Consider the following 21,196-nt stretch of genomic DNA (forward strand, 5'->3'; position numbering starts at 1 on the left):
AAGATGCATTTGATAATTTTCATTGAATACCTGATTTGATTTTATAATACGCTGGAAACTCATGAGGAGACTAGTACATGTTGGTAGAAAACTATTCAGTAATTCAACTTTCAAATGTTTCCCATGGAAAAGGGAGATAGATATAACTTAAAATCAATGTACAGCCGAATTTTTTTTCTAAATAACAATAAATATTAAAAAATTTAGTTAATTGTCAAGTTTCAAAACAATTTTGAAAACTAGCATCTCGAGTGTCTAAAACTCGAGTTCCAAGATAAAAATCGAGTTTTTAAGTCTCGATTTGTAAGTGGATTAGTTTAAAGTGGAAAAAAAATAAGCTGAAAATCGAGTTTTAAAGAGTCGATTTCCATAAATTGAATAAAAACGCCGCTATAGGTCTATAAAACGTCACTATAGGGCTTAAAAATGCCACTATAGGACTCCATAAATCTGTACTTACGAAAAAAAAATTTCCAGGAAAACGCTGCTATAGGGCTTTAAAACGTCACTGAAAGGCCTAAAAACGCCACTATAGGTGAAATTTTTTTCGCATGAAACTCGAGTCTTAAAGACTCGAGAACTATGTGGCCTTTCTGTAATATGGATCTCGAGTTTCTAAAACTCGAGATGCTACTTTCCTTTTGTTGTTTCAAACGTTGCCTAACTAACTATATACAATTCTTTTGGATAGCTGTTTTGCACATTACCTCATGTACAGCCAGATCAAACTTTCATCCCAAAACAGTGAAAAATCTCAAGTCTTAGGACAATACAGCACCATAATTCAGCAAAGGAATTGAACGAATACTAGTCCTAATTTAAAATTTGTTTTCGGTCCTTAATGGTAGGTGATACCAGAAAACAAGGAACAACCACCACTGTAACTTTCAAGAATAATTTAGAACCACCTACGCAAAGTACAGCAAATGGCACCACCTAAAACCGTAAAAATAGGAGAGTATAATACACTTTGGAAAGATGGAAAATTACACTTCCATTAAACAGTAAACTCTGATAAGATCTGGAAGCTGGCCAAGGGGCAAGACACAAAGAACCTGCCAAATATCAATGTATTCAACCTGTCAACTTTAATGATCCACACACACACACACACACACATAGAACCTGAAAAGATCCGTTTGCTTGTTTTTTGTTTTTGGGTAGCTGTGCATCTTAGAATCTACTTGTGTACTGTACTTCAGTTTTTTTTTAAAAAAAAAACACTGTCAATCTGATTTCTAACAACACTGTCAATCTGAAGCTAACCATGTATTGAAGCTACACTGTCAATCTAACAACACTGTCAATCTGATTACTCGTGCGTACTGTACTTTAGTAGCTACCCATGTATTGAAGCTATATTTCTAACAACACTTTCAATCTGATTGAAGTCTAAAGAAAAAAAAAAAAAAAAAAGATACAAGAATTGAACCTATGACATTTGTTTCATAATAATTGCTTTCTATCATTAGCCCAAGACAACAATGGATTCCTTTTTGGTTTAGGTGGGATTCAACCACAGGAGACTTTCCAAGGTAAGCTATTTCCAACCCACAATTGAAGTTAATACTCTACAAGGTGTACTCTATGGAGTAACCAATATCTGAAATTCTTGCACAATGCATCTATATTATAGCAAGCTCATGCATCAATATTTTTATATTTAAAGCATCTTGCATACACCAAAAACCAATCCATGTCTTGGCACAATGGTAAAGAATATAGAGCAAACCCCATAAGTCGAAATCCTATCATACCAATCCAAAAAATAATAATCTCATTCTTTAAAAGTAATTTTTTTGAAATTGATTACTTCTTAAATGAGCAGTGAAGAAATCAATCCATGATTTCTTTATTAAAAAAAATTATTCTCAATCTGCTATTGAATATGAAATTATGTGTGATTGGGTATATGCCAATGTCTTTATAGAATAGTTATCCTTTATATTATACTCCTCTATCTGTCTCATAGGTGCACCTAGTATCATCAGCAATTAGAAACTACTCATATAATTAGTTGAACCTTGAAGAGAATGCTCAAGGCCTACCTCAGAAAGAAGCTAACTCATAGCATATAATCTATTAATGCTCTTAATATTGAATGAGCCTTATTATATCTCCTAAGTCCTGACCCTTTAGGCACTTTCTACACAGCATACCATTCTACCATCCCTAGCAAATTCAGTTACTTTTATCAGAAAATTGTCAGAAATATTTTCATTTCGGGATCCAAATCTTAACAAAATCATCCTAAACCATATCCAACCACTAATTTGCCACCCTTTCCCAATTCAACTACAAGCTTACTATATCCAAAATTCAGCTCAACAAAGAGCAAAGCTCTAAGCCTCCAACCCATATTTCTGCTTATCAAAAAACTATAAATATAAAAATAAAAAGGCTCCAAAAGAAAGTGTGCCCTAACCCCTAAACAAGTTTAGTTACTTTTATCACAAAATTGCCGGAATTATTTCCATTTTAGCATCTAAAAATTTACAATGCTAGTCTGAACCATATCCAACCACTAATTTTTAATCCTTTCCCAATTCAATAGAAACTTACATATCCAAAATTCAACTCAAGACAGAGTTAAGCTCCAAAACAGAGCATGCCCTAACATCTATTCAAAATTCAGTTACATCTTTTTTCTTCAGAATAAGTTACAAATATCAGTTATTTTTATCACAAACTTGTCAAAAAGTTCCCATTTTAGTATCTACAAATTAACAACAGTATCCTGAACCATACCCACATACTAAATTTTCATTCTTTCCCAGTTAAACTAAAAACTTATATAAAAAATTCAGCTTAACGCATTGCTAAGGTCCAATACAAAGCATGCCTTAACCTCTATACAAATTCAGTTACTTTAATCACAAAATTATCAGGAATATTCCCATTTCATCCATCCAAAGGGGAACAGAAACAAAGTGAAGCGAGAGAAGCGAGAGAAATAGATAGAGAGGGAAACTTACTGGTATGGAAGATGAACCTGAGCAAACTTTTTGATGATGCTAATCCCGTGCCAGAGAGCGAAAACCCCTTGTTGATGAAGTTGAATCTCTGCAAACATCAACAACAATTATTTGATCAAAACTCAAACACAAACACAAGCTGAATCCCTCTTTTTCTTGCAGAGAGAGAAAAGAAACACAAACAAAAAAACTCTAATACATTGATCAAAACCCACCTTACAGTTAGCACCAACACCGATGGAGCTGAATCCCCCACACCGACGGAGCTTAGTTGAACCTTGAGTGTCGGTTTGAAGAGAGAGTGATAGAGTGAAGAGTTAAATGGGTACTATCTAGAGTGTTGGGTTTATGAGATGAGTGAGGGTGAGGGTGAATCGGTAAAGGGATTTGGAGATGGGTCTGATTAAATCGGTTGAGGGTAAGGGTGAATCGGTAAAGGGATTTGGAGATGGGTCTGAGATGAGACGTTGTGTGAAGCTTTGGCAATGGAGATGGGTCTGAGATGAGACGCTGTGAGAAGCGTCGGCAATGGAGATGGGTGAGGGTGAATCGGTTGAGCTTCAGCGATGGAGCATGGTGTGTGATGTTGATGTTCATGTTGGGAGTAGTATGTTGTTTGGGTCTGAAGAGAGGAGAGAGCTGAAGAGAGGAGAGAGCAGATGGAGAAACAGAAGAAAGAAGAGAGAGAAGAGAACTGAAGTACTGTGATAGTGGAGAGAGAAATTTCGGAGGGAAAAGGGTGGAATAAAATTTTTTTTTTTTCTTTTACCATTGTGCTACAATATAATTCTAAGTTTAGAATTGTACTATAGCACTATTGCAAAAAATTTTGCAATAGTGTGGTTTAGCATTATTTGATGCAAGTGTTTTTTTTTTTTTTTTGGTAAATACGGAGCAATTGCATTAAGAAATAAAAGTTCTACAAACAGAGGGGCCAAGCCTATCACGGTGCTTGCCCAGGAAATCAAAATTCAAAAGAGGGATAACAGTAAGGGGAGGGGAAACAAAAAGACAATCTCCACCATCACCAGCAGCTTCCATCCGAGCCAAAGCGTTAGCGCAAGCGTTTGCCTCGTGGTAACAATGTAGAATCCTAACTTGAGAGGCAGTTGCAGCAACAGGTACCTGCAATCATCAACATGATGCAAGTGTTTTTGTTCTCTAAAATGTCAAAAATGCCTTAAATATGGCTTTAGCATTTTTCAATACTAGTGCTCTAAGGTGGAATGTACTGGCAGAAAATAACCAAAGTCTATCGTGTCATGAAGGATTCGGTGAATTAATTGTGAAGATTCAAAAGTAGGATTAAAAAATAGAAAAGGGAAGACAGCTATTCTGTCGAAGATATGAGCTTATCGCAATACAAGATTTCAGTTTTCACATGGGAACGGGTCACAGAAACCAATGGCTAAGTCCAGGATGGGCTCCACAACTTTGATGATGATAGGATTGGGATCGGTGCAATTGCTTGTTGCAGTCCATTTTGCCATTTCTTTGCAGTGAGAATCAAACAGGCTTTGTATGTATGGTTCTCATAAAGCTCCTTCAAAATTTTAAATAGCCACTCTGTTTTCAATGTTTGCATATGCACTCATCTAGTACTAGTAGTTTGAACTTTGAACTCTGAAGCAAAGATCATGACACACATTCGCTTCATTTCCACAAGTACCGTTCAGTCAGCAGCGAGTCCCAACGAGTTAACTCGAAGGATTGAGTTAACTCCATGGGATCTCCAGCTGCTCTTAGTTGATCATATCCAAAAGGGTATCCTTTTCTTCAAACCTACACCTTCACAAGAAAAAGAACTAAAGGGTAGTAGCGTGATTGATCACCTAAAAACCTCTCTGACCCGCACATTAGATATATTCTACCCTCTTGCTGGTCGCCTTGTCATGGTAGAAAACGATGATGACAAAACCAGATCTTTCTTTGTTGACTGCAATAATCTTGGAGCCCAGTTTGTTCATGCAATGGTAGATGATCTCACTGTGGCAGATATCCATGATCCCATATATGTTCCAGACATTGTCAACTCCTTCTTTCTGTTGAATGGCGTATTGAACTACGAAGGCATTTCCAAGCCATTGTTGGCTGTGCAAGTTACTGAGCTTGCTGATGGTATCTTCATCGGTTGCACTGCAAACCACAGTGTAGTGGATGGCAGTTCATTCTGGCATTTCTTTAACACTTGGTCTGAAATATCTAGAGGTAACAATAGTCCCACATCACAATCTCCTCCAATTTTCCAACGCTGTTTCTTTGATGGTATTATCGATTTCCCCATTCATGTACCTTTCCATCCCAATGAAATCTCTAATGAGAAGTCCATTCCCCCACCTCTCAAACAAAAAGTTTTTCATTTTTCAAAGAAGAAAATTGCACAACTCAAAGCAAAAGCTAATGCAGAAATGGGCACCAACAATATCTCGTCCCTTCAAGCAGTCCTTGGTGTTCTTTGGCGATCTGTGGTTCGCAATAGGCGTTGTAGTGCTAATCAACAGGTTCATTACCGCGTAATTGTGGGAATGAGGCAAAGAATACAACCACCATTACCAGAAGAATACTTAGGAAATGCGGTTTTATTTGGGAAAGTAATAGCTACCGTAGACAATCTTCTTGAACACGGGCTAGGATGGGTGGCTTGGCAGATAAATAAGAAGATTGCTTCTCAAACAGCAGAAGAGGTGAAGAAGTTTATAGAGGATTGGGTAAAAGCCCCAAACATACCAACACTCAGTGGAATAGCAAGTAATGCATTGCTGACAGGAAGCTCGCCGCGATTCAATGTGTACGGTAATGACTTTTTCTGGGGAAGGCCTATTGCTGTGCGAAGTGGCGTTGGCAATAAATTTGATGGAAAGTTAACCGTGTTTCCTGGGGTAGAAGAAGGAAGCATGGATTTTGAAGCTTGTCTTTCGTCTGAGATATTGGAGGCTATGGCAGACGATGCAGAGTTCATGGAGGCTTTAGCCTCATAATTAAATTTTGTTATGGACCTTCTTTGTCATCTTTGACATGGAAATTACAAGAGCTTCTAATAAATGTTGTTGGTGATATTCCACTTTCTAAAAAAGAGTTGATGGAAAACTTAATGGTAGTGTTGTCCTGTGTGAAAGTTAATGACCTGTTAGGCTACATGAAAACGGGGCAGCACACACTTTGACACATCACGCGAATTGATAATTTTGTTCCTTGGATAGAAGAAACTCCATCATGTATTGAATCTTTTGTATTTTAGGGTGCTTTGTTTTCATCCGCTTCTTTATAAAACTCTCTTATTTCCCATAAAAAAAAAAAAAAAAAAAAAGTAGTGTTTTTTGTTTTTATTTTCAGTTTCAATTGGACCTACCTTAAAAAAAACTTGGTTGGATTAAGAATTTATACTCAATTTTCATTTTCAATATCTTAAAAAGTCGAATTTGAATACGAAAAATGAAAACATAGTTTTTAATATTTTTAATTTCATAGAGAATGAGTACAGTAGTAATTATGTAAATATTGTGAAAATGCAAAGTCCCACCTGAATACAGTAGTAATTATGTAAATATTGTGAAAATGCAAAGTCCCACCTGATTGATGTGAGTGTGTAAGTGAAAAAAGTAACTTAAAAAAAAAATGTCAAACCTGATGAATTTTATACCCAAATTATTTGTTTAAACTAACTTACCAAACATCTTTCTATGTAAAAATGAATTTATCTTTTTCTATATTTAATTAAAGAATTTAAATTAAAAAAAAAAGAAAAAAAAAAGAAAAGAAAAAAGAGAGAAAATGAAAACTGAATTAGACAGAGATTGCTGTTTGAGAGTGCTGGAGAAGTCCATTATAACCTTATACAGCATGCAGGGATTCAAGCACCACAGGCACAGAGTTGGACGGTGCATGAACTTAAGTGGTAATTGAGTTATTAGCATCTTTCCATAAGCCATCTGTAAAAGACGTCATTTTGGACATAGAAATAGAAAAATGAAATGACGTTTTTGGCAAATTAACGGCAAATATGACATACTGTATTCGAGAGGGAAAATTGTAAGTTTTGAAATACAATGGATCAATTTAGAATCGTCCCAAACTTATCGGGTATAAAGTATAAATATATCATTAACTCAAGAAATTGACATCACATTGCATTTTTATTTTTTATTTTTTATTTTTTGATTTTTTGCCAGGCATAATGGGAGGGGGAGTTTGAATCTTGAAAATCTTTATTGAAAACACCCAAGAGATGTTAGTTAAGTTACATGGCTTTGACGATGTTGCATTGCATATAAAAAATAAAGCATAGTTTATTTGACACACTATCACACATAATACTCACACTTACCAAAAACAAAGAACAATGTAATTTGAAGTCATGATTTTGAATGTGCATTATTACCTATCAGTAACAGTAAGTACGATTATCAAGATGCAGGATTATTGAAAGTTAGGATTTCCCAAAAAAGTAAACCAATACTAAATAGATTTGTCGAGGGTCCATTTTCTCTGTGAACATGTGGCAACACAAGTCTTGTTACCTGAATATATTAAGGGTCCATTTGGTTGGAAAGATTTTATAAAGGATGGAAAATGTAGGAGAGATAAGTGGGTAAAAAATATTTTTGATAGGTGTTTGGTTGGAGAGAGGAAAGGAGAAAAAATTGATGGGGCTTGGGAGTTTTCTCCTTGGCCCCACCAAAATGTTTTCTTCCCAAAATGGGGAGAAAACTAAGAGGAAAACTCTCACTGTATGAAGTAGACAAAATACCCATGTGTAAGGGCACATGGGTTTGTTGTTTTGTTGCCAATTTTGGCTTTTTTTTTGTGGTTATTAAAAAAAAAAAAAAAGAATTCTGTCTATTTGTTTTGCATTTTTTTTTCCTTTTTTTTTTTTTTTTTTTTTGTTTTTGTATTTCTTTTTGTGCCTTTTCCAGTACTTCTCATTATTTTATTTTATTTTTGTGCTCATCTTCCTTTGGCTTGTGCTCCTTTAAAAAAAATTGAAGTGTCCATACACAATTTTCTTACTAAAAAAATGTGTTACTTTTTGTTTTATTTAATGAAGATATAATTGTAAATTTATACTAATTTTATTTTTCATCCTCTCATTTTTTCTCTCAACCAAATTTTTTTTTTCCATCCTTCCAACCAAACACACATAAGAAAAAATTAAATTTTTTCTATCTTCCCACAATTTGCTATCATCCTACTTTTTCACCTCTCCAATCAACCAGACCTAAGTTTAATTGAAACATACCAACTACCAATTTGAAATCAGAAATCCATCTAAGTGGCCTTCAAAGTTCAAAAGTCCAAGTATTTTCCACTTCTCCAATTGGGCCTTGTGCTTGTAAACTTTTACTCCACGAAAATAGGCTCTCAAGTCATTGATTTCTACTTCCTGGATTAGGCTTCAATTTCCCTCCTTCATCATTGAAATAGATTAAAAATTCCTTCTATTTGCTTTGATTGTACTCTTGACTATATTATAAAAGATTTTTTTTTTATATAATCTTTTTATGGTAATTATTGTTTTTTTTGTTGTAGTTGAATCAAAATAAGGGGAAAATTATTGTGTACTCACAGAGTATCATAAATGCATACTCCCTACTCTCACATGAATGGTGGGTCCCACTAATTAAATTCATGGTGGGACCCACCATTCATGTGAAAAGGGGAGTACGCATTTATGGTACTCCGGAAGTACCTAATAATTTTCCCAAAATAAGATTATGTTAGATCTGCATAATTAGTAGTTGTTGCATCTTCATCATTATCACAAGTTTAAGATAGAGATTACCCTCATCAATAGTTGTTGCATATTCTTCATTGTCAAACTTGATCATCTTGACAAACCTTTTATTTATCTGATTGTATCACATATATTTATTTACTTACGTATTCTATTTTATTGTAAGATTTTTTTTATCTTTTGATATAAATTAACTAGCTAGTATGTTAGCCAAACCGCTTGCTTCTTCAATTTTTTTAATCTTTTACTTTGCCTCCAACACTATCATAATTGGTTGTCTCTTTAATGGCATGTACTGTCTCCATCGCTCTCTCTCTCTCTCTCTCTCTCTCTCTCTCTATATATATATATATATATATATATTGTTTTATAGGATCCAAGCAAGAAAGAGTTTAAGATGCTTGCTGTGTCACTCTCTCAAATTTTTTACAATATAAACAACTTGCGGTATTGAAGTAATTAATGAATATTTTATATTAATAGTTATTTGTTAATAGGTGATTGACAACTTTAGAATATGAAAAGTTTTAGGTGAAATCGGTAACAACTTTAATTTTGTTAATTTTTGCTTTCTAAATTACTGATAGTAATTTATCGTGTTAAATTGGTATACATTAATCAGCTACAATGTTGTAATGTTATTTATTTTTTCTTTCTAATTTGTGAGGTTTAATTCAAATAATTTTGAATAAGTCCTCTGAAATAAAATTCAATACAAAAATTTTTTTGTTAGGGACTCTGTAAGGCTAAGGGAAGTTTGAAGATAATATAAGTTTTGGCCTCATATAATATACTTATATTGTGAGCTCTAGTTGCTACAAGTAGTATTGTAATAATTTAGATATGAAACTCTAGATGTAACACAAACAGGTAAGGATCGACATTCACTAATATTTGTCTTTTAACTTAAATGGTATTTTGCATTCATTAGATTTCATATTTAGTAATTTTCCTGTGCATTGCACGGGTTAGCAACTAGTTGCACATAGTTTTGGATCATATCATACAAGCTCTACAAGACACGCATTTCATCTAAATATATTTACTCATCTTCTATGGGACATTATCACTCTCTCAAAAATGACTTGCAATCATAATATAAAAATAGAATGTAGAATATGATTGTGAACTAAATTTTTACGATTTTATTTTTATTTGGTTGTCTATAACCCAATAACCCTTTGAAGATCTTTTTTTTTTTTTTTTTCGTCCTTCCATATCTTAAGTGTTAAATCCTTCCATATCTCGAAAAACCCAATTGTCCACACTCCTTAGGCCTACAAACCTTCTCCCAACTAATTCAATTAATGAGATTTTCATCTTGCGCTATTGCCCCCACTAATATGAACATATTATACGTTGTAGATCTTTACACAATCCAAATGTCACCATGAAGCAACTAATGATATATGTAGGTAGGGATTGAAAAACAGAAATCTCATTTAATCCAATCATTAACATTACTCATATCCAATTTCACAATCATATTACCTTGCTTGCTTTCCATATCTTCGAGCTAACACTAAGTGTAATAATTAAAAAGCAATGAAAGCATTATTCATATTAAAATGTCCAATGTATAAAAGCATTTTGTAAGGTAGAAGTAACAATAGAGAGATAAACCTTCAATGGGTTGTAAGGAGGATCTTTTGTAACGAGTTCAAAGTTCAAACAAATATATAATAAGATAAGTTCATAGGATGAATCTCAATAATGTTTCTACTTTGTAGGGTATGAAACTTCATAGATTAAAGCTATTAAACTCCATTTAGTACGCAAGTTTAAACACATATTTTTAGTTTTTAAACAACATTACATGTATTTTTACACACTTTTTCACCCACGTATGTCTAAAAAAAATTGAAAACTGTTGTTTAAACATATGTACCAAACAGGCCCTATATTATATATATATATATATATATATATATATATATATATGTTGAATTTACCTTAGGGAGTAGATGGATACAAATAATCTTCAGCCAAAAAAAAAAAAATTGGCTACAAATAATTCTCTACAACGGTCGTTCAGTAACATCTCTTCCTACAGCAGAGTACAGACCACATTAGGATTTCAATCCTCTGCATCCTCAAATATCTAATAAATGCTAAAATATCAATTTCCAATAAATTGAAAGACAACTTTAAAGTACTTTTTGTATCTTCTTCCTTTGTTGTTCTTACATTCATTTGAAGTACCACTAATATAAGTTTTTCAATAAAACATGTTGAGAAATGTACTACGTCATGTAGAAGTTAGATATTAAATTTGTAATTTTGCTATATTAAAAAAAATGCACTTCTCAAGCTAAATGTTTTTGTCAATTTCTATAACAGAGTCAAAAACTTTCTTATCTATGTAGAATTCCCATCCAAACTTGAGATTATATTCATTCAATTATATTTGGAAAACAAATGTTTTTCCATTCAAATTTTTTACTTGCAAAGGTAGGTTGATTTTAGATTGTTGTCATGATACCCATTGACAAAGCATAAAACAAAGCAAAAATAAAAAACCCCCTTTCACAATCATCAATCAATAATATTTTAAACTAATATAAATAATTATTCATAAAACATTCATTAAAAAAGACATTTTATATTATTTACAATCCATATAAAATAATAGAATTTGTTAATGCAACCAGAATTGAATCTGATTCTTTTTTTAAGATCAAAGATAGAAAGAATCAATTTCTCAATATGCAGCTCTTTATCCTTTTTTTTTAACTTGATAAGTGCAACTCTTATCTAACTTATTGTTTAATGGGAAAAGACAAAGCAAATAGTTTTTTTTTTTTTTAAATGCATTCAGAAATATCTTAGAAATGCGAATCCTTCTCCAATCCATGCAAAGTCAATCACTATGCAGTGTTTTATTATTCATCCGTCCTACAAAAGACCAGAACATAACAATATCACTAAGCTATCCATCAAAACCCATTTGTTCTATAGATTGACATGCACAATTCAAATTCCCTTCTCACTACTTTAAAGTAGTAGCACATTAAGAATAAATATTTATATGAGCAATCAAACTTAAGACGACATTTTTAATTTGGTACGTACAAACATGTAAATATGAAATTTCAAGTTTAATTTGCATTCAGTAGCATATGATTGCAGAATCCTTGAAAGTGATGTGCACAACTTTTTTTTTAATAAGATTGCAGCATGTGATTGCATTCATTCAAATCCAGCATGTTAATACTCCAACTTTCTTCATCATCTTCTTCAAACAGACCTTCATCCTCTTTTATGATTTTAGAATAATTAGCTCTGTAAAAAAAAAAAAATTACATTTTAAATTTTTTTACATCTGTTGATTGTATGGGCAAATCTTTGCTAAGCAGGTGCAAGATACTGCTTCTGCTACTGGAGTCAGCAATTATCCAGATGAACAGGTAATTCATAGAGTTTTTTCCCCTCTCTCAGTAGATAGCAGTGATGCTTATTTTTATACATTTCATACAGGATATTGACATCATTGTGACATACAGTGATACGTCTGGTGCTATTCGAATTAGTAGGGTGAAAATGAGGGACCTATCTGCTTCCTGGTTATGGGAAAACCCTATGGATGTTCACCATGACCAGTTAACAAGTTCTGAGGTACTCCAATTTGATTTTAACATTGATTCTTTTTCAGATAGCAATAATGTACGTGGAAGTACTTAATCATACCAAAGCTGAGATAGTTTGAATAATTATGAGAACCATATAGATTATATATAGAACTTCATCTTTGATCTCACATTAGGATTCCTATCCTTGATATGAAACATAAAATCACGAAATGGAAAATATAAATCAAATTAAAATTAAAATTAGGATTTTAATCCTCTACATCCTCAAATATCCAATAAATGCTAAAATTTCAATTTCCAATAAATTGAAAGACAACTTTAAAGTACTTTTTGTATCTTTCTTCCTTTGTTGTTCTTACATTCTTTTGAAGTACCACTAATATAAGCTCGTCAATAAAACACGTTGAGAAATGTATTACGACATGTAGAAGTTAGATATCAAATTTGTAATTTTGCTATATTAAAAATATATGCACTTCTCAAGCTTAAATGTGTTTGTCAGTTTCTATAACAAAGTCAAAAACTTTCTTAACTATGTAGAATTCCCATCCAAACTTGAGATTATATTCATTTAATTATATTTGGAAGACAAATGTTTTTCCATTCAAATTTTCTACTTGCAAAGGTAGGTCGATTTTAGATTGTTGTCATGATACCCATTGACAAAGCATAAAACAAAGCAAAAATAAAAAACCCCCTTTCATAATCATCAATCAATAATATTTTAAACTAATATAAATAATAATTCATAAAACATTCATTAAAAAAGACATTTTATATTATTTACAATCCATATAAAATAATAGAATTTGTTAATGCAATTGGAATTGAATCTTATTCTTTTTTTTTTAAGATCAAAGATAGAAAGAATCAATTTCTCAATATACAGCTCTTGATCTTTTTTTTCTTTTTCTTTTTTTTAACTTGATAAGTGCAACTCTTATCTAACTTATTGTTTAATGGGCAAAGACAAAGCAAATAGTTTTTTTTTTAAAAAATGCATTCAGAAATATCTTAGAAATGTGAATCCTTCTACAATTCATGCAAAGTCAATCACTTTTATTATTCAACCGTCCTACAAAAGACCAGAACATAACAATATCACTAAGCTATCCATCAAACCCCATTTGTTCTATAGATTGACATGCACAATTCAAATTCCCTTCTCACTACTTTAAACTTTAAAGTAGCAGCACATCAAGAATAAATATTCATATGAGCAATCAAACTTAAGGTGACATTTTTATTTTGGTACATGCAAACATGTAAATATGACATTTCAAGTTTAATTTGCATTTAGCAGCATGTGATTGCAAAATCCTTGAAAGTGATGTGCACAACTTTTTTTTTATAAGATTGCAGCATGTGTTATTTAGATCCAGCATGTTAATACTCCAACTTTCTTCATCATCTTCTTCAAATCATGTGGCTTCTTATAAATAGGTCTTTGACCATGGGGTAGCCCTAACTTTACCCACCAATCTTCATTTCTAGTTGGCCACCAAGGTGGCGGAGCTCCCTTTTCTAGCAAGTACTTCCTTTGAGGGGGGTCATAGTGTTGCATTTAAGAAGACAAAAGTGACCCAAGAGTAGAATCTTGCAAGTCTTGGAGAATGCTTTTAGAGTTCCCATTCTAATTATTTTCTGCCTCACTCATGGCAAGGCATTTCGCTTCATACTTGGCTATGGCTGCTGGCCCATTCTTATCAAACTACACCTTTTCTTTCCACCAAGCTCTAATGTTGTCAGAAGCACCACTAACTGGCTTACCCTTCTTAGGAATTATACCAAAGACAAAGCTGAGAGCTTTGCAAACTTCCATCAGCTTTAGCATATTCTTCAGAATCCCATCCTATGCTCTACTTCCTCCGACCTTGATCTCAGTGGTCTGCTTGGTTTTTACAAACTTCCATCAACTTTAGCATATACTTGAGAATCCCATCCTATGCTCTACTTCCTCCGAGCCTGATCTCAGTGGTCTGCTTGGGCTTCTGCTTCTCTGCAGCTTGTTAGGCTGCAATCTTCTGTCTTTCCTTAAGCCTCTTGAGTTTGATACGATCCTTCCACATTCACCTTTCCAATTCTTCTGCTTCAATCTCTTCATCACTCACATCTTTATCCACTATGTCGTCACAGTTTAATTAAGTCATCAACTTCTAAATCCAAACTATCGCCCAATGTGTCATCAACCAGCATAAGGTGGTCCATTGAATCAAATTACAACAACTCTCTGGTTGATGAGAAAAAAGCTTGGAAAAAAACAAAACAAAATCTTTAATCTTACTACTTATTTTGTTTCAATCCCCAAGCTATACAACCACTCTAGGACTAAAATGAAAAGTTGTACCAAGCTCCCTAATAGCACAAGGTTCTGTTACATTGACCATCAAAATCAAACCACAGTAAAAAACCCAAATTAATTTTCTATTCCAACCTTATCTCAAAAACCAAACAAAACATAATTATTGCTAAAATCTTATGAATTCACATATATTGTGCCAAATAGCCCCTTTCTTTATTCAATCAAACCCATCTTCCCGATGACACCAAACCTATAAAAATCCCTAAAAAGTCTTAGATTACAACAATTCAAATATTAATATACAAGACCCAGCATCCTATAATTGATTTATAAACAAATCCACATCTCAAAAAAAAAAAAATTGATATATAAAACCCCAATTCTCAGAATTTCCAAAAACTGAATCTTTTAAACAAATAGAAATGAATCAAACTCAAATTCTACAAAATTATTAAATTACACGTAAAAATAGGTCCACAACAGATTCAATTCAAAGGACCATATTAAGTTATACAACAATTTCAATGGCCATAAAACAAAGTGGTTGACAAATGACAGAAAAAGTTATACTTTTAAACTCCATGTTCGTTGAAATCACACAGGATAAGACCCAACCCTAATACTTACACACAAAAGTGACAGAAAATACTTACACATACCTACACAAATAGTCATTGAAATCACACAGGAGAAGACCCAACCCAAAAATCTAGGCTCACATAATGCATGCAATGTAAATAAACCCAAAATCTTTAAATTAATCCCTATCTAACAAAAAAAAAAAAAAAAAAAAACATTGGCGTAAGCCAAACAACCAGACAGCAGAGCAAGCTCTGCATCATTCTGTATAGCATATTGCAGCTTAAGCTGCAAATTGCAACCTCCATATACAACACAAAGACTGATACTGTTACAACAAATGAAAACCCAAATTACAGCAAAATCACTTGTACAAAACTATACAGATGAATCCAATCCATTCCATTACTTGGACTTAAAGGGATATTAGAATTGAGACTCCAATTCCTGCATAAGGCTCTATCAAGAATTGAGTCATCATAAATGGGGCCACTCTCCACTCTATTAAGTAGAGTAGATGGAAAAATGAAATAGAAAAACAATGAAATTAGAGACTTTTTTTTTCTTTTTCTTTTTTTTTGCTTTTGATAAACAAAATTATAGACATTGCTTATCATGCAAAATGGAAAAATCCAAGACAAGAAAAGGAAAAAAGAATATGATACTTCCTACTTAACTTAGTCAAGGCAGCTAGGATAAGGAAAAGTTTGTTTTCTTTATAATAATAGAATCCTTGCCCTGCATAATTTTAAGCTGATTTTGGTGTTCTTTTATTATGCATACTTTATATCAAGAATAGCATATTGCATCAGGAATTTGTAAAAAAGGATTTTTTGTAGTCTATGAAACTTAGACTGTATGAGGTTTTTTTTTAGTGTTTGAGTTTGGGCAAATGAAAATTTTTTAGATCTGAAAAATTATGCATATGTTTCCTAAAATTTCCTATGGATCTAAGTAGACCCTTAATATTGTCCAAGATTGTTTCACATAAATTCTCCCAATAATCTAAGCTAGAGAAATATATCATTGCATAAGTCTTGCATTGTGTTATGCTGAGAAAGAAAATAATGACTTTGGCAGAAGGAGAAATTTAAATACCTGAACTTGTTTGCAGGTAAAAAAATTTCTCACCACTCCCCAATTGGATAATCATCAAATAACCCTACAGGCACATTCAAAATTTGGGAATTACACTTGGAAATAAACAGGGAAAAAAATTAAGAAATCTATAAAAGAAAAGAGAGAGTAGAAGATGGACTAACCACATTGTTTTTGTATTACCATTGCGCAAACAAATCTGGAGCTTCTCTTTTTTGGTTTGTCATCACATGCAGCTCTTGAATTTCGATCATTTATAGCTGAAGAGAACAGAACATTCTATTTTATTATTACTTCTTAAAGTATAACTGGAAATTTAAGAGAGAGAGAGAGAGAGAGAGAAACTGAAAGTGAATTTGGCAATCTTTGATAATTGTTTGGTTGATTCAATATGAGAAAACTTATGGCCGGGATCTGTCTTGGACCAACCTGCGCAGCTAGGGACGAATTTTAATAGCGTCAATACTGAAACATCGAATATGGGAAATTTTGGACCACTCTAATTCACTTTTTATTAATTTGGGGCAACCGCTCATATCATATGGGAAATAAGTCTGCAAACTATTCAGCCTCTCTCATTAAACAATATCTACATAAACCCATATATGACCCACAACACAAAAGAGGTAGAACTCCAATTAAAAAACCCAGTTGGCGTATCTACACAACAGCACTACACGAAGAAATCAGAATCACACTAACCCATATATGACCCACAATACAAAAGAGATAGAGCTCCAATTAAAAAACCCCGCAATCAAAAATTCAACATCTTAAAAAAAATCAAATACAAAGAAAAATCAACATAACAATCATCTATATATCACAGCACGAAAGAGGCAGTCACAAGAATGGAGCACAGATACCTGAACTGAATCATCCACCTTTTGTTAGTATTAATATATTTTAAGGAGAGGAAGAGACAAAGGAGGGAAGACAGAGAGACTGCTGTTACAAGCTAGCGTTAGCAAAAGCTGAAGGGTTGTCGTTGAGGAATTGAAACCGTTAAAAATTTAACGCTGATGAAGGGTTGCCGTTTAAAAAGTGGGGAGACAGAAATCGTGAAACATAGTAAACCAAAAGGTTAGGAGACAGAAAGGGAATTTGAAACCGTGAGACAAGCTTGGGCTTGGGCTTGGGCTTGAGCTTTATTGTGGAATTAAGGCTATAAAGATTGGGCTTTATATTGGAGAGAAGGCTGAGAATTATTGTCATTTTTTTAGTATTTTAAAATTTAGAAAAATTATTTTAAAATTATGGGAGAAATTCAAGAAAAAAATATGGTAATGACATGGTTGCTGACATGGCTCAATGTGAGCATAGCAACATTAATTGCTACGTTTCAGCATTTAGTATTATATAGATTAGTCGCAGGCCCATGCGATGCATGGAAATAGATAATTTTATTTTAGTTATGATATTAAATAAAATTTTTTTTATAAATTTTGTGGAAAATAATATTTAAAATAATTTTTCATTTATCTATCTCAAAAAATATATCTTCATTTTATTATTTGGATTTATTTGATTGATATTATTCATTTTTTAGGCAGTCCATATTTTGATAAATTATGTTATCGTTCGTTATATTTTCCTAATTTGTTTTTCTTGTACAACTAAACTATTTGGGTTTCAAATATTTTATTCAAAATTTTCATTCTCTTAAAAATAGATTACTATATTTATAATTTTCCTTATTGTAGGACTAGTTTCGAACTATTGATTGAGTTTTATTTACTAATATAGATACATGAGATAGGAATTGCATATTTCTTAGACATTCCTAAGAGACTATACCATATTATAAATTTAATATTTAAAATAATATGTAGGAAAAAAGCAGACTTTATATCTAAAATTGAACACTTCACCTATCGAAATGAAAGAAAATAATATGTATAAAAACAGAAAGAGAACATGATTAAAATTATTTTTTGACTACATACACTTTTATTTATTAAGATTTAATTGTCTTTAACTGGATCTTTATATCGTATTTTTGTTACTACGCTCTTGTTGAGCCTTCTCATCCGTCACATCATTGGCCACATTATTATTCTTTTATTATTTATTTTTTACTTTTAATTTTTTGACAATATTTAATATATAAATATATTGGCTCTAAAAATTCTTAGACAGTTTTAACTTTACATATTCATTTACATTAATTTTGATGTTATAACTAAATAATAAATCAATGAAAAGTTAAAATTAAAATATAGGGAAATTATAGTAAACTCACCTGTGGTTTGGCCTGTTTTCACTTTGCCTATCCGTGGTTTAAAACTTTAACACTTTGCCCACTTGAACTTCAATCCGTTTGCTTTTCGTTACCCACCTCACCCTCAAACGTTAGAAAAACACCATTTTATTAAAAATCAAAATATAACACGAATAAAAACACGAACCATTGAATCTTTTCCTCACAAGCCCTAGAAACACGAAAAATCCCATTCTGTATCTGATATTGAAATCATGCTGCAAGTATAAACCTAGACGAGCAACGGGTTGTTCGAGGGGCGAAAATCTTGGTAAGAAATCAGTCACTATTTGGGTTTTTAATTTGGGCTTGTGGTTGTTCTATAGTTTTTTGAGTAATCAGTCAATGGTCAATGTTACATGTAACGAAATGAAAATATTGGCTGTGTTTGTTGATGTTTATGAAAAATGTGACCACCTATTGTTTGGATTTGTGTTTGTTTATGGCCATTTTGTTTGTCGTGGTCATTATGTCTCACCGTAGACCCAAGCTTCTGTTAGGTTTAAATTTTAGTGTTTGCATGTGCTTATTAGTAAAACAGAAACAAAAGCGAATCAGAAAATGTGGTCCCTCTAATGTGTGTGTTGCATCCCAAAAACAAAACAGAAACATACAAATGTTTACTTTTTATGTGTTTGTTGTTTACAATTCTTTAATTGTTAATTGTGTACATATCAAATGGTTATTTGTTATTGCAGATGGATGATAAGGAAGTGAAATTTGAGGTTCATTATGGGGTACTTTTCTGTGGAACCCAAGTTTAGAATACTTTGGTGGGAAAGTTGAAATAGTGTATAGGGATCTTGATAGGCTTAGTTATTTTGAAATAGAAGGTATATGTGAGAATTGGAGATTGATGAACCATCTAGGGTTCATTATTTAGCTCCTGGGGGTAACTTAGAGCAAGACTTGAGGCTCATAGAAGATGATAAGGATGTGGTGTTCATGTGTAAGCTTAATGAGGGAGGGCCAAGAGACACCATCATATTGTATGTGGAGAGTGGTCAAGCTCCACTTGCAGTTGAAGTTCCTGATGGTGTTGGTCAAGGGGTTGATGCAGGGGGTGGTGCAGGGGCTGCTACAGGGGGGGCAGGGGTTGTGCAGGAGTTGGTGTAGGAGCTGCTACAGGGGCTGCTATAGGGGGTGATCCTAGTATGGGGGTAGAGGAGGAGTTTGATTGTTTGAATGAAGGTCTGGAAGGAGAAAACTTTGTTGATGATATTTTTGGTGAGTCTTCTCCACCTCACAGAGTTCCATCCGAGCCTAATACTGTTCCACCTCAACCAACCACTGATACACCTCAGCCAAACACTAATACACCTTAGCCAAACACAGATACACCTTAGCCAAGCAATGTTCCACCTCCAAACATAGATTTAGATGAAGAGTGGGCTGAACTAGCTTTAAAGGATAATATTGCAAGTATGGATGGTTCTGATGATGAGCAGAGGTCTGACAACCCAAAATTCAATGAGAGGACTGATATGACAAATGTTCAGTTGGTAAAAGGGATGAAGTTTCCACACTCCAAGGTTTTTAGGAAGGCTTTAAGGGAGTATGTGATTCAGCATCACATTGATATCAAGTGGAAGTTGAATGAGAAGAAAAAGATTTATGTACATTGTAAGAACAACTGTGGATGGAGGTGTTATGCCTTAATGGTGACTGGAGATTGCATATTTGAAATCAAGACACTTAATCCTAAGTGTACCTACCCCTTAACATTTCAAAATGGGCAAGTTACATCAGTTTATGTGGCAAATAGGTATTTGGAGGATTTTAGTAAGAATCCTAACTGGGAGGTCTCAGGTGTATGTATAGATCAAGGAAGGCAACTAAAGGTTTGATCATTGGGAATGAAGAGGCTCTGTATGGCTTACTTAGAGATTATGCAGAAATGATAAGGAGGACAGATGTAGGAAGCAAGGTGATACTGCAAACAGAGATAGAAAATGAGAATGCAGAACCCAAGTTTAAAAGGATGTACATTAGGTACAATGCTCAGAAAGTTAGCTTTCTAGGTGGTTGTAGACCCTTTGTTGGGTTGGATGAATGCCACTTGAAGGGTAGGTTTGGTGGGAAATTATTGTCTGTCACTGCCAAGGATGAAAATGACAATATATTCCCAGTGGCAATGGATGTGGTTGAGCAAGAGAACAAGGACAGCTGGATTTGGTTCTTGGAGCAGTTTGCAGATGACATTGGCGAGCCAGAGGATCTTAATCTAGTATTCATCAGTGACAGGCAGAAGGTATTATCATCTAGCTCATGTTTATGACTTCATTACTTACTTGAATGCTTACTTGTATAGTTGCTTACTTGAATGCTTACATACTTACTTACTGATATTGAATGCTTACTTGCTTGCAATACTTAGGGCCTTTTGCTTACAATGGAGACTCCATTCCCAATTGTAGAACACAGGTATTGTGTGAAACATATATACAACAACTTCAAAGTTAACCACAAAAGCATGGAGTTGAAGAGTGTATTGTGGAGGTGTGCTAGCACAACATCAATCAGAGATTTTGATAGGAGGATGGAGCATCTTAAGAGTTTGGATGAAGAAACTTGAAAGTACCTTGTAGATATAGAGCCTGGATAGTGGTCCAAATCCCACTTTTTTCCAAGGGCTTTGATAGATTGTCTGGTAAACAATCT

The 21,196-nt window shown here is 33.3% G+C and overlaps 2 protein-coding genes across 2 annotated transcripts; both read left to right on the forward strand.

Annotated features, from left to right (window-relative positions):
• Positions 1-4,488: 4,488 nt before the first annotated feature.
• Positions 4,489-6,142, forward strand: LOC115954289 (uncharacterized acetyltransferase At3g50280-like). Its single transcript, XM_031072203.1, has one exon. The coding sequence runs from the start codon at positions 4,613-4,615 to the stop codon at positions 5,951-5,953; it is 1,341 nt and encodes a 446-aa protein (XP_030928063.1). The 5' UTR covers positions 4,489-4,612; the 3' UTR covers positions 5,954-6,142.
• Positions 6,143-19,959: 13,817 nt separating this feature from the next.
• LOC115951617 lies at positions 19,960-21,110 on the forward strand. Its single transcript, XM_031068786.1, has 3 exons — positions 19,960-20,300; positions 20,345-20,786; positions 20,913-21,110. The coding sequence occupies exons 1-3, from the start codon at positions 19,960-19,962 to the stop codon at positions 21,108-21,110; spliced, it is 981 nt and encodes a 326-aa protein (XP_030924646.1).
• Positions 21,111-21,196: the final 86 nt, after the last annotated feature.

Source organism: Quercus lobata, chromosome 7, assembly GCF_001633185.2.
Source record: "Quercus lobata isolate SW786 chromosome 7, ValleyOak3.0 Primary Assembly, whole genome shotgun sequence".
NCBI lineage: Eukaryota > Viridiplantae > Streptophyta > Magnoliopsida > Fagales > Fagaceae > Quercus > Quercus lobata.

Bases quoted from the DNA above. Each gene is read 5' to 3' on its own strand.
- LOC115954289 (XM_031072203.1), top strand. From the start codon at position 4,613: ATGACACACATTCGCTTCATTTCCACAAGTACCGTTCAGTCAGCAGCG.
- LOC115951617 (XM_031068786.1), top strand. From the start codon at position 19,960: ATGGATGGTTCTGATGATGAGCAGAGGTCTGACAACCCAAAATTCAAT. The intron at 20,301-20,344 runs GTATTTGGAGGA...GGGAGGTCTCAG, and splicing joins TCAGTTTATGTGGCAAATAG to GTGTATGTATAGATCAAGGA. The intron at 20,787-20,912 runs GTATTATCATCT...TGCAATACTTAG, and splicing joins TCATCAGTGACAGGCAGAAG to GGCCTTTTGCTTACAATGGA.